The sequence below is a fragment of the Mesoplodon mirus genome (assembly GCF_964341445.2).
Source record: "Mesoplodon mirus genome assembly, chromosome: 13".
In the NCBI taxonomy this organism is placed as follows: Eukaryota; Metazoa; Chordata; class Mammalia; order Artiodactyla; family Ziphiidae; genus Mesoplodon; species Mesoplodon mirus.
In genome coordinates this window covers 5,934,904-5,952,335 of record NC_138989.1, presented here as the reverse complement: position 1 = coordinate 5,952,335, position 17,432 = coordinate 5,934,904, and the positions used below count along the sequence as shown (strand labels likewise).

Here is a 17,432-nt window from a genome sequence, read left to right as displayed (position 1 = left end):
GTGGCCCCCCAAATATCATGTCCTCCCAGCACCTCAGAAGGCGACCTTATTTGGAAATGAGTCCTTTGCGGATATAATTAGTTAAGATGAGGTCATGCTGGAGTAGGGTGGGCCCTGAATCCAATGTGACTGGTGAATTTATAGGAAAAGGAGAAGACACAGAGAGACAGACAGGAAACAAGACCCCGTGAAGACACACTGAGACAGTGAGATCCATCTCCAGGCCGAGGGATGACAAAGATCGCCGGCCACCAGCAGGTGCCAGCCAGGTGCGAGACCTGGGACAGACTCTCCCCTGGAGCCTTCAGAAGGAACCACCCCAGACCACACCTTTATCTTGGACTTCCAGCCCCCAGAACTGTGTGAGGATAGATTCTTGTTGTTTAAAATCACACGGCTGGTGGCCATTTGTCGCGGCAGCCCTAGGAAGCCAGCACAAGCCTCAACAGGGCAGGTTTCTCAGGACAGGGGAGGGTGGCCCGGCCAGGCCCGCCCCCCAGTGACGGGGACTCACTTCTCCCGGAAGGTCTCCTTCTCCTGCTCGCTCCACATGTTCATGACCTGACGGTCTTTGTACACCTTCATGGGGTCGTCCATGAGCCCGTTCATGTTGATGAACTTGATTCGCTGCTGGTCGGCGTCGTACAGCATCGGTGGAATCACGGCCAGCTGGCGCATCTGCTTCTCCAGGTTCTGGAGGGAGATGGAGACGGCGGAGGGCTCCGGTTGGAAAGCACAGGACAAGGGGGACAGGGTGGGGAGGGGGAGGGGTGCCTGCGCCCGCACAGGGGACCCAGGTGAGGAGCCGAGGGTAGGGATGCTCCGGGCAAGACAGGAAAGACGCAAAACCAGAGAGAGAGTGAATGACGAGTTAAAAAATAATAACAGCCCGTGCAGGGGGAGGGAGAATTTAAAGGCGGCCCCAGAGAGGTTTATGGTGGGCAGGGCTGTTAAATTAAATGCAGAGAGCGGCAGCCACCTTATCTGCAGAAAGAGGGGAGCAATGAATCTTCCGTTTGGAAATGCAAGTGCCATAAAATACCGCAAGAAAGATGTGCAGCCCAGCTGGGCCGGACTAGCTCAGGAGACGGGGCCTGGCCCTCCAGCTTCAGAGGGCACGCGGGGTGGGGCGGGGGGCTGCCTTGCTCTGGGGGGGCCCGGTGAGGCTGCAGAACCATCTCCTCGCCCGCCACGCCCCCCCCAGCCCTGGATCCAGCTCCTTCCAGCGCGCCCACTGGGGACCAAGCCTGCCCAGCCCCGTGCTCAGCAGGAGTCGGGCGGGCGCGCTCCTAATGCATCAGGATGGCTATTAAGAGGCTCTGAGCCGCCACTCCGCTGGACTCATTTCCCCAAATCTCTGCAGCCAGCCCATTACTGGCGATTAATTACCCATCTCCGGAGGCAGGCAAGGGTCCAGCCCGGCCAAGGTCAGCCGGTTCAAAGGCTCCGCTGCCCAGCCTCCCACATCCAAGCTCTCCATTCAGCGCTGGGGATTCCCAACAGGAGCAGGGGAACGCAGCGGGGGCAGGGCCCCCCCCAGAGGCCTGACCCTCCCCCAGCACCTTCACCTCGCCGACCTCCTCGGCTGCCCGAGATACACAGCACTGGCAGAGCCCAGGCAGGGTTCCTCCCGGCAGGAGCCCCACCCCTGCTCTGCTGCCCCTCCCCAACCGGGCAGGAGCGCTGACGACCGCAAGCTCCCCGCACGTGGACAGCATCGTTCCTCCCGCCCAGTCCCCTCCTCCCCACCCTCCCAGAGAACCTCAGGTCAGCCGGGGCTGGGTGAGGTGAAGTTTCTGCCCTGAATTCCCTTTCCAACCATCACCCGCGAAAGCTGTTCCCTCAGCATCCCTGGGGACGCTGGTGGCTGCCTTCTTGTGCTGCCAGGACCTGGGGAAGTGGGCCTCCGGGATGAGGGCCGGGGTGGGTGGGAGGGGGACACTGAACCAGCTGGGATGCCAGGTGCCCTGCCTGCACCAGGCAGGGAACACACGGGAAAGGGCCGCCCTCCTCTTGTTCCCATGTGCCCCTGTGGGACGTGCATGTGGCCACAGCATCGGCGGGACAGGAGCTCGAGCGAACCCACAGGCGTGAAGACAAAGGCTTTCCAAGTTCTGCTTGTCGGCAGACTGACGGGTGTTCAAAACAGGGACATAGCACGTGAAGTTTTAAAACGAAGGCTCTTTTTTAACGGCCAGAGAGTCTGAACTACCTGCATCAGACTCACGTGAACAGCCTGGTGAAAATGCAGATTCCTGAGTTCTGCCCCAGACTGGCTAAATCAGAACCGCTGGGGCAGGGCCCTAGGAAACTGCACTTCAAGCCAGACTCCCCCTCGCCAGGACTCTTAAGTCAGTCCGCAGTGAGAATCAGTGGCCTAAGCAGTGCTACCCAATAGAATGTTCTGCCACGATGCAGGTGTTTACTGCCTGCTCTGTCCAACACGGGGCCACTAACCACATGTGGCTCTGAGCAGCTGAAGTGGGACAGAGGAAGTGAATGTTTCACTTTATTTCATTTGTGTGAATTTCCATTTACATAGCCATGTGCAGCTAGAGCTGACTGCGCTGAGCTGGAGCTGCCATACCTCCCATCTGGACAAAAGTTCTGTCTGGACACAAGGCCCCGGGGAGGAGGAATGTGCCCCCTCCTTTTGTGAGGCTCCCTCTTGTCTACTGTAATGTTGGGAACATGCAGGGTGGGGCGGGGGGACTGGCACATGAGATGCTTGACCTACAAGACTTGGGAGGGAACAAGCCAGCACCAGCCCTGCCCCAGGAGCAAACGCCTCCTCCTTCTGCTTCCTGGTCATCTCTGGGCTCTGGTGACCACAGCCAGGGTCACCTGGCTGATAGAAGGTCCCCGGCTTGGTGAACAGCTGGTGAGATGGGAATCCCCCTCTGCCCCCAGTTCTGGGCACGGGGAGGCTGACCTAGAAACCACAGCTCTCAGGCACTCGTGCCCTCTGGCTTCTGGTCAGGCTCAACCAATGGGAAGCACTGAAAGTAGACGGGGGCGGGGGTCGGGAGTGAGAGGCGGGGGTACTTATCCCCTGTTTCCTCCCCGCCGTGGCATCATGGATGGGGCCCTTCCTGGCCGTGTCCTACCAGGGGGCCTCCTCTCCTCCACAGCCCCAGGAAGGCCCCTCTCCCGCTTGTCCTTCAGGCTGGGGACGGGCAGTGTCTACTCCCCTGGTGCCCCACTATCCCACCTGGGCTCTGCCCACACTGCAGTAACAAGCCCCTTGATTTCAAGCATCCAGGTGAATTCTGCTTCCTGCTGGGAGCTTCTCCACGCGCAGGGGACACAGCGGGTGGAGCTGAGGTCAGGGTCAAGGCCGTGGACTTACCTCCTGCTCCGAGAGGCCATCGATGATCTCGGACACCTCGTGCTCACTGCGGGCGGCTGACATGGAGAGCCCGCTGCCCCGCTGGCCCACCCTGCTGGAGACCAAAGGGACACGCTCAGGACCGGCCCCTCGGCAACCAGGGACACGCGGCCGGCACAGCAGCACAGACCCGAGCCCGCAGGTTCCCCAGAAGCGGCGTGTGGGCAGTGAGGAGGGGCCAGGCCTCACACCCACACAGACAGCCCCGAGCCCAGGGGTCCAAGGGAGGGCATGGAGCCCCCAGACTCACCCAGAAATGCCAGAACCCTTTTTCTCTCCTAAGATGCCCACCAAAAGAGCAGATTCCCATACAAATCCCAGCCCTGCCTTTTCGGACCTGTCCCTCAATGTCCTCCCCTGTACCACGGGAATGAGGTGGCACGTGGCTCCCAGGACTAGAGGAGGCATTCGGTGAGATACGCACCGTGAGTGTCCAGTAAAGAGTGAGATCCAGCATCCCTGCTCACGGCCCACCACCTTATCTGTATGACAACAGATGTCACAGCCGCATGTCACCAAGCACCTACTCTGCGCTGGGCACTCCTACGCAGGATCCCACCCTGTCCTCACAGCCGCCACCTGAGACCAGCATCCTTCTCCTTTGATCCACACCAGGGATCTCAAACTCAGCTGCCTTCAGGGGCCGCATAAATGAACGAAGCTGGGAGATACCAGCCTGTGGCCCACCGGAAGGAGAACTCACTCCACCAAAATGGATTTAAGCTTCTTTCAATTAAGTATTAAGGCCGGGCAGGCACCAAGTGACACATCCAAGGGCTTGATGCGGCCCCCAGGCTGCCAGTTTGAGACGCTGCTGTGGTTTCTGTTTCACGCCGGCCAGGGTGCCTCTGCGGACAGTGCCTCGAGCTGACCCAGGCCCTGGGAGTCAGGAAAGGAGGGAGGGAGGGGGGAGGGGAGGGAGGGGGAGGGGAGGGAGGGAGGGGGAGGGGGACGGGGACGGGGAGGGGGCGGGGAGGGGGAGGGGGAGGGGACGGGGAGGGGGAGGGGGTTCCCCCACACACACCGGGCCCAGCCCCCTGCCGCTCACCTCTGCATGCGCTCCTGCAGCTCCCGCTGCTTGCGGATCTCGGGGAACTGCTTCTCGTAGTACTCGCGCACCTTGCTCTCCTTGGCCCGCCGCCGGGGGTTGTTCTCAATGCGCTCCACCTTCTTCTCCCAGGCCTCCATGAGCTGGTCATAGCGTTGGCAGAACTTCTGCTCCTGCGGGGGTGGGGGGGCCCTGTGGCAGCCGTTCCTCCCGCATCCGACACCCAGCCCCTCCCCGGCTCCCCGCTCTGCCGTGTGCCCGGGCACACGTGGGCAGACACGCGATCACACGCGGGCACGTGGGCAGACACGTGATCACGCAGAGACCTGAGCAGACCCAGGCAGACCCGGGCCCCTGAAGAAAACCCACAGGCTGCCCTAAGGACCCGGCCGCCTCGCTCCCTGGGGAATGGGCCACCCCCTGCCGGCCTCCCTCCAGAAAGGCCTCGTGCTTCCAGCCACATGTGGCTGTGGAGTTTAAATCAGGTAAAATTAAGTGACATTTAAATTCAGGTCTCTGGTCCCTATGCCACATTTCTAATGCTAGTAGCCATGTGAGGCCAGGGCTACCACCCATAGTGGGCAGTGCACACAGACCATTTCATTCATTGTCAGTTGCGTCGGACGGGGCAGCTCTGGGGCGTCCATCAGGCCCGGGACGGCTGCGTGGAAAGCATTCTCTTTCTGAATAGTTCCTCATCCCCCGGCCTCAGGCCAGCCATGCTCCCCACACCCAAGGACTGGGTGTGAAGACTCAAGCTGCCGCCCATCCAAGACAAGGAAGTCCCTCTCCAAGTCTAACCACAGTGCTTCCTGCTGTATGCCCTTCCTTAGAGAAAAGACCCCGGCCCGGCCCAGAGTGTAGCTGCCTGGCTTCTGAGTCTCCAAGGTGACCCAGACCTCAAGCAGGCAGGGAGCATCTGGCTGCCTGTAAGACCCGATCTCCCCGTCTCTAACAGCTGCCATGGACAGATGGCATGGTCTGGGAGTCTCGCTTGAACGCCTCCCCGACACTTCAGCATAATCAGAAAACCCGTCTCTGGTCCTCGTGCCCAGGCACCACCCCCCCATCCTGAATTTCAGCTTCTGACCAAGGCAGCTTGTGACCTTGGTCCTCAACAAACCCAGCAGCGTGATGGTCCCCAAGTGGCCGTCAGGCCAGCTTTGAGGAGGAGCAGAACTTGACCTCCAGCTCCCAGGGGGTCCCCAGGTATGTGAGCTGCCCCAAGAACCCTTGGGAGGTCAAGTTCCAGTAGCAGACAATAGCCACACATGTTCGTGGCAAGGTGCCGAGAACAGCACCCCTGAGGGTGAGAACCGGGTGAAGGAAACCCAGCCCAGCCTCCCCACGCTCTCAGCCCTGCCAGAGAGGCCTCGATCTGATGGGCGAGAGCAAGAAAATATGTCAGATGGAGAAAAGGCGAGAACGTGTTCACCCAAAACCAGCAGAGGAAAAGAATGCAGTTACCCGTGAAGATAGGCAAGAAACCCGTAGGGCCACCAACCAGCTGCCCAGTGGAGGGGCGAGCAGGGAGGCCAGCAAGATGCCCCAGCCCTGCCTGGGGCCCTCGTGGAGCAAGGGGCAGGAACAGCCGTGCGGGCACCCACAGCCACACTGCCCAGCCCCAAGCACCACAAGCAAAGACGTGAGTAGCTCCTGAGGACTGTCCAGGATGAGGAAGTCCCCCTCCACATCTAACCACAGTGCCACCTGCTGTGGTCTGTGCACTGGAGGTACTCTCCGTCCACTGAGGGCCGAGGGCACGGGGCGCCTCGGGACAGAGCACGGCAGTGGCTGCGGCCCTTCCCTGGGGCAGCAATGACCCTGCCAGGGGGTTTCCACATAGTGGCCCCGCTGGCCAGGGAAGGAAGCAGGTCACACACTCACATACACACATGCACACACTCACACATAACACATGCACACTCCCTTACACATACTTGCACTCACGTGGACAAATACATACACTTACATTCTCACACTTACAATACACTCACACCCACACACTCACTCATAAACTCACATACACACATTCTCACAGTCACACTCACACCTCAGAGGCTGGAGCACTGCTAAGCTAGTCTGCCGGGTGCCAGGAGCAAGAATCTGCAGGGGAAAAGGAGGATGGCCCCTGCGACCACAGTCTGTGTGTGTTATGAAAACAGGTCACTCTCAGTGGGAATTCTTCTTCGTAGCATCATCATCACCATCAGCATCGCCGCTGACACTAGCTAAGTGCCACTGTGTCACATGCCAGGCACAGAGCTGAGTCCTTCCCGCGACTGACTCTCCCAAACAACAAAAGGCCATGACCGCCATCCCCTCTGTAGAGGCAGGAGTTCAGAGCTCAGGGCCGTCAGCCCGGGATCACACAATTAGGGACGGGAGGTCAGGATCCTTCCTGATGGTTGTTCTGATAAAGTCCAGTGCGTCTACTTTTCCTTTTGCTTCTCATGCTTTTGGTGTCACACCCAAGGTCTGCTGCCCAGTCCAAGGTCGTGAAGATTCACCCCTATGGGTTTTCTTTTAGGAATTGTATGGCTTTAGCTCTTGCATTTAGGTCTTGGATTCATTTCGAGTTACTGTTTGTGTTAATTCTGTGAGGTGGGATCCAACTCCATTCCTGTGAGTGTGGCAGTCCTATTGTCCCAGCACCATTTGTTGAAAGAGACGGTCCTGTCTCACTGAATGGACATGGCCACCTGTCAAAAATCCAGCAGCCAGAGATGTGAGGGCTTGTTTCTGGCCTCTCTATTCTGTTCCATTGGTCTCCATATCTGTCCTTAGGCTAGAACCATGCTGTTTTGATTATTGTAGCTTTGTGAGATGTTTTGAAATCAGGAAGTGACTCTTCCAACCTGGTTGTTCTTTTTCAAGATTGTCTTGTCTCTTTGGGGTCCCCATGAATTTTAGAGTCAGCTTGCAGCTGACAGTTCTGAGCACCCACTGCAGTCTGGACGTTGCTGTGAGCACACTGCTTGCAGCCTTTCACTCGGTGGCCTGATGAGGTGCATGTTACTATAATCCCCACCAAACAGAACAGGAACCTGAGAGCAGGAATTAAATGATTTGCCCCGGTCACTGAGCAGGGCCAGGATTTGAACCCCTCCTACCCTGCCAGGTGTGTCAGGATGGAGCTCTACACTTAGGGAAACGATGAGAGATGGGGTGACCAGGAGGTACCCCCAAAACTGAGGAAGACAGCCTCAGGCCGACGGACAGAGTGCAAGGAGGGAAGTGTTAGGGCGGTGGCTGGAGCCGGCTGGCCAGGGGAACTGGCCTCTGTGGTCACCTGGTGACCTGGCGTCCTCCAGACCCCCAGGGAGCCTGCAGCCCCGTGCAAAGGCCTTCTGCTGGGCTCAGCGGCCCAGGCACCACAGACTCGGGGAAGGCTCCCCTGCTGGCTGTCCCGCGTGTTCAGCGACGCGTGACGGCGACGAGGCGGGACTCTCCCAGCCCCTGTCCTGCTGCCTGTAACTCAGGCTGCAGAAGCAAGTCACGGATGCCAGGGCAGGTCAGGAAAAAGCCCAGAAGTGAAAAATAGGAGGTGCAAGGGATATGAGAGGAGTGAGCGAAACTTTAGCCGTCTCTAAAAAAGAAGTAGATAAAAAAGGAGGGTGGGGACAAGCCAGGAGAAAGAGAAAAGGCAGATTATGCTGAAAATATGCCAGTGCCCACTGTAGTAGGTTCAATGGTGACACCCCCCCCCCAAAAGATGTGCCCGCATCCTAACCCCCAGGTTAGGGGGTTTGAATCTTCAAATGTGACCTTATTTGAAAAAAGGTGTTTTCAGATGCCATTAAGGATCTTGAGATGAGGTCATCCTGGATGAGGGTGACCTCTAGATCCAGTGACAGGCGTCCGTGTGAGAGAAGAGAGGGGAAAGGCCAGCTGAGGATGTAGGCAGAGATGGGAGTCATGTGGCCACAGCTAGGAACTGTCTGGGGCCACCAGCAGCTGGAAGAGGCAGGGAGGAGCTTCCCCTAGCGCCTCTGGAGGGAGCACAGCCCTGCCCCCATCTTGATCTTGAACTTCTGGCCTCTAGAGCCAGAAGTGAGAGGATACATTTCTGTTGTTTTAAGGCACCTAGTTTGTGGTCATTAGTTACAGCGGCCCCAGGAAATGAATACACCCACCGTCCAGGCTGAGCTCAGCCCCTGACTAACCCCTCCTGCCGGCCATCAGTCACACACACTACCCCCGCCAGGCACTGCGCTAACTCATCCTGCAGCCCCACCATGACCCCATTTCACAGATGAGGAAAAGCAAGGCTTAGGGCAAGACGGCTGTCCCAAGATCACTCACAGCGGGTATGGTGGGTAGGGTTTGAATCTGCACATCTCAGCCTTACAGTGCCCCCGCTTATACCCCCTTCCCCCAACACCACACACACACACACACACACACACACACACACACAACCTGGCTTCAGGGGCCGTGGGGCGGGCGAGCTCAGCTTCCCAGGGGAGGACAGGGCAGGCCTGGTGGAGGCTCCTGTTGGGGTTGGGTGCCCCTCTGGGGAAGAGCCTCAGCTCTCTGGGCAGATTCCAGAGCAGGAGTGTAGGGCAGCGTGGGTCCCAGGAACCTCTGAGGAGTGAGGGCCCCACAGAAGGGGAGGTGACTGACGTGGGGAGGGGGGCGGGCGGGGAGCATGCAGATCTGAGGGGTCCCGTCTTGGCCAAGCGCCCTCCCAGTCCTTGCTGATGACGATGCATGGGGCTTTGGGCTCATTTATATAAGAACAAGAATGAGATCATTCCAGACGCCCTCCCATCGCAGCTTCTGTGGTTTAGGAATTCGTTTTCACATGGGCCTCTCTTAAGATGGGCTCAGCTTGGCCACAAAGCGAACCCAGAATTTCTTAGAAGTCTCTCCAGTTCCTTTATCTTTAAATAAGCCCATTTCCCCTCCATCCCCTCAAGGGACCCCTCCACAGGGAGCCCTGGGAGATTTCTGAACAACTTACACCCACCCAACTCCACCCCCCAGCAGCCACTGGGGTCCTTTTAAAATGTAAATCAGATCTCCTTCTTCCAGCCCCAAAGGAACCCCAACCCTGGGCAGGACTACAGGGGAAAAGCTGTGCATCAGGAAAAGCTGTGAATCGTTAGGTGTGATAAAGAGAGAATTTCCTTCCTCCAGGAAGTGTTCCGGGTGAGGGCCTGGGTGTCTGCACCTATGTTCTAACAGCTCAACACAAAAACATTCATACCTACACACACACACACACACACACACACACACCCCGAATATAAAAGAAATGTTAACCACGATGGATTCTAGATAGCGGGCTTATAGGTGTTTACTGTTACTCTTCTGTCAGATTTCCTGTATCACTGTCAAATTTTCCGAATAACTAAAAATTCTTAAAGGTTTTGTATTCTTTATTAAGAATACATTAAGAATAAGTGTCCAACTGTATTTAGAGTAAAATCTAGACATTCCATTTCCAGGTGACCTGGCGCCCAGGATTTTCGACCAGCCCCCCACGCATGCCCTGTACTTCTGGCTTGCCTGCTACATGCTGTCCTGTGCTACCCCCCAGGCCGGTTCCTGCCTCAAGGCCTTTGCACTTGCTGTGTCCTCTCCTTGACCCTCACACCCCCAGGTATTCACACGGGTGGTCCTTTCTGGTCATTCCTCTCTCAGTACTGTGGTCGGGTATCCAGGCTGTCCCCGAACCCATCCCTCTGCAGGGCACTTATCACTGTGTCTCCTCCACTCAGGCACACAGCAGGTGCTCAGTAAATATTTCTTAACTCGATGAATGAGATGGGATGCCCCGTTTCATGAACCCCATCTATCCAGCCAGGCGCCTCTGGTCACCATCCAGTCAATCTGGGAGTCTGAGGAGGTTGAAAAGAAAAGGGAAGCCCACCACTTCTCACCCCGTGGGGCCCTGGGGTCTAGGGTGCCGCCCAACCAGATTCCCAGTCGCCCAGCATCTGGGCCAGAAATGTATCCCTTCTCCAAGGGCCCAGCCGAGGTCTAAGGCCAGAACAGGGTGGGTTCAGAAACTGGTTCAGAGGGACCGAGGCCCTCGAGTGGTGAAATCAGAGCTTTTGTGAGGTGGTCTGAGAAAGAGCAGCTCTCTCTCTGGCTCTAAAAGACTCAAACCTGCTGTAGCAATTCAGGTCCCAAAGGAAAACCAGCTTGTCAATGTACTAATATGCAGACTTGAAGAAAAAAGGCATAGAAATGAAGGTGCAACCTGATCAAACCACTCCTGAACTCCATATCAGCTACACAAATTCCTTTACTGTTTAAGTCCATCTGAGCCAGTGCTTCTTCCTCTCACAGCTGAAAGAATACTAATGGGTAACTCCCTCTCCATCACTCAGTGAATCAGTGACGTAAACGCCCACCCTAAACCACAACTAAAGGTGTTCTTTCACATGTGCTCCCCCTGCCTTGGGCATGCCTCCCAGCTGAGACGGCAGAGTGTGCGGTGGGTTGAAGGAGTCCGTACCACTTTCTAAGCAAGGGGGGCCTCACTGCTTCTCTAGGCCTGGATTTTCCTGAGCCTGGAATGGGCACAGCGGGCTGGGCAAAGCTCATTTCTCAGGGAGCCCCCTGCAGTCACCGCCACCCAGCATACAGCCCACCCCAGTCTTCCACCTCTGCCAACAAACTTCTCTCTTTCTGCCTAAAATAGCCACAGTAGGACCTCCGACAAGGAACCAATTTTCCCGGCCAACATTTTGCTTTCTCCCCTTCCAGGCTGGAAAAGGAGGGGCACAGTTCCCAGCCTCCCCACCCACTCACACCCCAGCTTCCTTGAGGCAGCCGAGCCCTGAGCCCCCAGCTTCACGGAAGCAGCTGCTGTCCTTTCCCATTTCTCTCACTGCCCTTGGCTTTTCTTGACACCCTGGACACGCAGGAATGAGCTGCAGAACCCAGGGATCCCGGTGGGTGTGGCCTGAGTGGCCTGGACGGTCTCGGCTCTCAAGGAAGCCTGGTCCGTGGAGGGGAGGGGGCAACAGAGGAGATTCCAGGGGTGGGGGACGCGGTGGTGACTTACCCATTGTTTCCGGGCGTGATTCCTCCTCTTGAAGTACAAGATTAACTTTTTCCGCATCGCCTGGTTTCTAAGGAGGATGGAAACGGCCAACCGGGCAGGTCAGAAATGCGGGAATTCCGTCCAGTGCTGAAGTTTGCCCCTACTTGCCCCTATTGGCTCCCGGTGAGCTAAGACACATCTGTAGCCCCCCAGGGTGAGCCACGAACTGCCCATGTGTGCCCTTCCCCCGTCACGTACGCGGTGTCCCCACGCACACCTAGGCTGAGCGTGGTCTGCAGAAAAGAAGGTTCCGAAGCGGGGCGAGGTCTTGTGGCTTCCTGCCCTCCCCGGAGCTGCCATCACCCCTACACGCACCCAGGCTCCCCTCTCCCGTCAGCCACACCCGCCACGGGAAACCGGCCACAGAGAAACTGCCACAGCCTTAGAAACGCAGGCCGGGGAGACCAAGCCCCCGAGACCTGCAGCTGCACAGGGGCAGGGTCTTGGGGTCTGGCCTCTGTGACCACAAGCCACCTCCAACCAAGCCCCTGCTGTGCCCCCTGGGGTGGGGGTGACATGGACAAGCCAGCGACAGGCTGGTGGGAGCCAGCGCAGCAGGAAGCCCGGGAAGCACCTGAGGGGTTTCATGCCTCAGCTCAGGGAAGCCAGACCCCTCTCGCCATCAAAGCCCTCAACCAAGGAGGCCACACACAGCACTGCGGGCTCAGAGGGCAGCGGGCGCTTCCCCGGGGAGATGCGGGCTGTTCAGAGAGAAAGAGAGGCAGGCACAGGAGAGAGACACCAGACCAGGAGTGAGGGAGAAGGAACGAGAGCAGAAAGACAGACAGACGGAGCCCCAGAGGAAGGCAGGGAGACAGAGGGAGAAGGAGCGACAGAGAGGTGGATGAGATCAGATCCCAAATGAGGACAGAGGGAGAGGGGCCTGGGGCCTGGCAGAGAGCGAGAGAGAGACAGACAGAGACAGAGACAGAGAGAGAAAAGAGGGACAGAGGGGAGCAGGCCGAAAGGCAGAGGAAGACAAGATCCAAGGAAAGGGGGGCGATGGGTGAACAAGGTCCTGCTGTACAGCACAGGGAACTCTATTCAATCTCCTGTGATAGATCATACTGAATATTAAAAAAGAATGTACATATATGTATAACTGAATCACTTTGCTGTAGAGCAGTAATTAATACAATGTTGTAAACCAACCATACTTCAATAAAATAAAAAACAAATTAAGGGGGATGGAGGCCCAGAAGGAGGCAGAGGGAGACTCAGAGATGCGGACCGATACGGAAGACTCACCCCCAAGCACCCACTTCCCCTCGGCCCTTTCCCCACAACTTCCAACGCACAGCAGCGTGTAGCAGCTGGGGCCTGCGGGGGTCACAGACAGGGCCCGGAGAGCCCATCAGGCCCGTGAACTTGCTTGCCCCCCAGCCGGGTGTACAGCAAGATCAACTTTTCTGGGGAGGGGTCCCCCGACTTGCTCATATTCTCAGCCGCATCCAAACTCTTACCAAAAGCTTACACACTGATGACTGGGAGCCCCGCCCCGTCCAGCCTCCAGGAGGTGTGGTACCTGTGGGCCACCAGGACCCCAACCTCAGGAAAAAGACAAAGAGGAGGGCACTCCAGGCCCTGATGGACGAGGAAGCTCCCCCAACACACGCCTCCCGGGGGCTGAAGGGCCTGAAATCAACCTGCCCTGCGGACCCCATGGGGAGTCACTCTCTGCTCCCTCACCCCCCGCAAATAGACACCACTGCCTCAGAGACCCACCTCCCAGCGGCTGTCGGAGTCTGCCAGCACACCTCATCCCCAGGTGGACCAGGGTCCCCAGGCCTTGCAGTGATTTCCAGCAGGAGGTTGGCATCCCCACTACCTGGTCTCAAGTTGGAGATGCTGATGGGCCTGCATGGTCCCTCTTCACCTGTGGACCCCAGCCAAGCTCAGCCCTGTCTCCACCCATCTCCTGACAAGGAAAGGCCACGCCCACTTCCAGGAGGGTCAGTGAGGGGACCCTCGGCTCCCTGGGTCATTCTGGTCTCGCCTCCCATCGGCCAGGCCTCCCGCCTCGAGGTCTCGATACTTAACATCAGCCTCCCCACTCCCCAGCAGGACGGGCGCTGGGGGTCCTCAGTCACACAGGCTGAGACCACAACCCCTCATTCCACAGCAAGGTGTCTCTGAACAAATCTCAGATGGTCTCAGCCTCAGTTTCCTCATCCGAATAATGGGAGCAGTAGCATTGTGCTTTCATCTCCTCAGTCATTCAGCAAATGTTTACTGAGCACCTACTATATGCCGGGCACTGTTTGGGGCCCTGGGGACATAGAGGTGAGCAAGACAAAGTCCCCGGCCCTCATGGAGGTGACGCTTAGCGGGGCCACACTGACAATAAGCAAGATAATCAAGATAATCCTGGAGTCAGGAACTTACATGGAGGGTGGGATAGTGACTGGGGGAGGGGAGGGTGTAGCCATTTTAGATTCAGGGGTGCAGAAAAGTCTCTCAGAGATGGCTGCGAGCTGGTATCTTGATCACCAGGAGGACCCAGCTGAGGGCGATCCAGAGGGAGATGCACTCCTGGCAGAGGGTACTGGGGGTGCAAAGGCCCTAAGGTGGGAACAAACTCAGAGTGTCTGACAGGAGACCCATGTGGCTGGAGAGTGCTGGGCAGGGACACAGGGGAGCAACAGGGAGGAGGACAGCTGAGAGGTCGGCAGGGCCGGCTGTACAGGGCCTTGTAGGTCGGGGCAATGGAGAGGGTTTGGACTTGGAGACGGCAGCCGAGACGGCCAAGAAGCAATGACAGCCCAGAGCAATGAACCCGCTAGCACCGAGGTCTTGGTCTCTAACACCATTCTCCAATAAAAGGAGCCATTTCTCAGGACTCCCCTGGCAGTCTGGTGGTTAAGACTCCATGCTTCCAGTACAGGCAGCGCGGGTTCGATCCCTGGTCGGGGAACTAGGATCCCACATGCTGCGCGTGCAGCACGGACAAAGGAAAACAAAAAAAAGAGCCATTTCTCCCTGGAGCAATGGCTGCATCCAGAGCTGCGGCAGGAAATACACAAGATGAGCCCAGAACATTTTTAAGTAAAGAAAGAGTTTCCGAGGGCCAAAGCTGGAACAATTTGAGAGGCAAAATAAATAACGCTAGTACTAGATTATAGCCCGAAGAATAAAATAAATAACCACGCATCCACACGGATATAAATAAATGACCGAATAAATAAATAAAGGAGGGAGAAGGGACAAATGTTCCTTACAGAATTCCAATTAATGAACGTAGAAGGACTGAGGGAAGTTGAAAATCACTATTAGATACCACGGTGCTAATTACTGCAGGCTAGACCCTCGCGTGAACGTTAAATCAGTTGGCAAAACTTTGAGGAGAGACAGGAAATGTGCATAGCCTCGAAGCATTTCCCCCAAATATTTACTAATCATTGTGGCAGTTTAACTTGTGTCCACAAATTCTTTGATATTCCCCCTCCAGGAGGTATAGCTGGACTCCCCTCCCCTTGACAGTAGGCTGGATGGTGACTTGCTTCTAAAGCACAGAGTAGGGAAGCAAAACACAGCAACTCAGCGGTGGAGACACGGCTGACACCGCCCTGAGCAAGGGGGCAAGGTCAACACCACCTGTAGTGACATAAACACCTCCAGTCAGGGGTGTCGGATGCTCCTGATATATCATGATGGGAAGGGCACCCCCTCACCTCTGTGGGACTCTTCCCCCAGATCCACAAGCCCAGCAGCCTCCTGAGAAAATAGCAGACACCCCCAAATTGTGGGACATTCTGCAGAATCCCTGACCAGTCCTCTTCAAAAGGGTCAGGGTCAGGAAAATCGAGGAAGACTGAGAAATTATCACAGACTGGAGACCAAGGGGACATGAGGACGCAATGCAGAGCAGGAACCTGGATCAGACCTTGGACCAGAAAAAGGACATTAGTGGGAAAATTGGGAAAATCCAAAGGAAGTCTGTGGTTTAGCTAATAGGACTGTACGTACCGCTGTCCCTTTCGCAGTTTTGATAAATGTACCTTGTTCGTGTCACATATTCGCATTGGGGGATGCTGGGTGGAGGGTATACGGGGAATTCTTAGTACGGTCCATGGGTTCCACGTCCCCAGATACGGGGCCGACTGCACTGTGCCATTTTATATAAGGAACTTGAGCATCGCGGATTTTGGTATCCACGGGGTTCCTGCAACCAACCCCCCTCACTGTACTACCTTGGCAACTCTTCTGTACATCTAGCTATTTTAAAATAAAGACTTAAAAAAAAAAAAGAGGGACAAGACCTATGTTGAAATGCCATAGTGAGATCAAAGACAATTTACTTTAGAGCTTGCAGGGGGCTTGGTGTATGTTATGAATTGAAATGTGCCCCCCCAAAAAAAGATGTTGGGGTCCTGACCCCCCACCCCTAATACCTTAGAATGTGGCCGCATCGGGAAATCAGGTCATTACAGAGGTCATCAAGTTAGCATGAGGTCAAGAGGGTGACCCTGATCCCATATGACTGGTGTCCTTACAAAAAGGAGAAATTTGGACAGAGAGGCAGATACACACAGAGGGAAGATGACATGAAAAGACACAGTGAGAAGGCCACATGAAGACGGAGGATTGGAGTGAAGTGTCTACAGGCCAAGGATCGCCAAGGAAGCCAGCAAACACCAGAAGCTAGAAGACACACGGAAGGATCCTCCCCTAGCGTCTGCAAGAGATCAAGGCCCTGCCGATACCTGGATTCCCGACTTCTGGCCTCCAGAGCTGAGAGAAAATGAATTGCTCTAGTTTTTAGGCACCCAGGTTGTTGTGACAGGTTCTGGCAGCCCGAGGAAACTTGCACAGCCTGTAACAGCTTCAACAAGCACGGTGCTGTGGCTTCGAGCTGAAGAGGCCTCGGTGAGAACAAAGACTCGTGGGGGCAGAGGTGATGCACGGAGCCGCCTCTGTTCCCCAAAGCTACCAGAGGGCACGAATTCTCCCTTGCTGATCCGGGTTTCCTTCCAAAGCAAGCACCGTGACTGGCACCCAGAAGCATCCGCTTACTGCCAAAGAGGACAAATGTCAAGTCCACAGGTTGCAAATGGGCGCAGTCCACCAAGTGGAGCCAGCTCGTGAGACTGTTGTGTTTGGACTGCGGTGCTTTCTAAAAAATCTGAATCTGTTGCCAGTATTGAGAATCAGAAGCTGCTGCATAAAAAGCTCAACATAAAGCATCTCTTTAAAAAAAAATCAGGCAGCCTGGCCACGCTCCCTCGTGGCTACAGACAAGGAACTAAGAACTAACTGCCCCTTTAAAAGCGTGAGGAGCTCACCGCTCACCCCGGTCCTCACCACTCCCTACCGCCTCCCACCAGCCCTTTCCCCTCTAACTTTGTTCCCGCCCCGGAGGCATGCATCTGGGTGGTTCGCAGGCCCCTAGACATCTGGTTTGGGGTGACCGCTTGTCCAACATTCTTCTGGCAAACACTTTTTGAGTGTTTGTTTTGTTCCAAGAAGTGTTTAGGTATTGCAGCTGCTAACGGCATACTGCAGACAAATCTCCTCTGCTGAGATTGTCCAAAAATAGGGAACAGAGTCCAGAGGGCTCTGGAAGGACCGACAGACCAGCAATGTGATGAGTTTGCCGGTGGAGGCATTTATAGGGTGCAAAGGATATCTCAATCTCCTGGAGAAGGCAGGGTTTAAAAAAGCACAGCCTGTCAAGAAATATAGGCCTTGTCGGCTGACACTGAACTAGAGGGAGAAATGAGAACCAGAAAGGAGGAAAAAGGAGATGGAGAGTCTGTGGATGTTCGAGGAGAGTCTGGCCAGGCCCTGGGTAGGACTGGCCCTGGGGTCTATGGAGTTCTGAAAAAGGAAAGTGTGGGGGCAATCAGGGGAGGCTTCCTGGAGGAGGTGAGGTTTGAGATGATGCTTGGGAGAAGTAAAGGAATGGGGTGGGCAGAGGGAAATGAGGAGAATACTGG

The 17,432-nt window shown here is 56.2% G+C and overlaps 1 protein-coding gene across 27 annotated transcripts in view; it reads right to left on the bottom strand.

Annotated features, from left to right (window-relative positions):
• The window catches only part of NCOR2 (nuclear receptor corepressor 2), a 224,761-nt gene that overhangs the window by 92,889 nt on the left and 114,440 nt on the right, over positions 1–17,432 (bottom strand). For 24 of the 27 annotated variants that reach the window (XM_082641462.1, XM_082641487.1, XM_082641489.1 and 21 more), the window contains 4 exons: positions 11,458–11,524; positions 4,437–4,609; positions 3,350–3,443; positions 515–693 (listed from right to left, as the gene is read on the bottom strand). In XM_082641462.1, coding sequence (XP_082497588.1) covers positions 515–693; positions 3,350–3,443; positions 4,437–4,609; positions 11,458–11,524 — 513 coding nt within the window. The remainder of the gene's footprint in view (positions 1–514; positions 694–3,349; positions 3,444–4,436; positions 4,610–11,457; positions 11,525–17,432) is intronic. The other 3 variants (XM_082641485.1, XM_082641468.1, XM_082641480.1) reach the window with 1 other exon arrangement.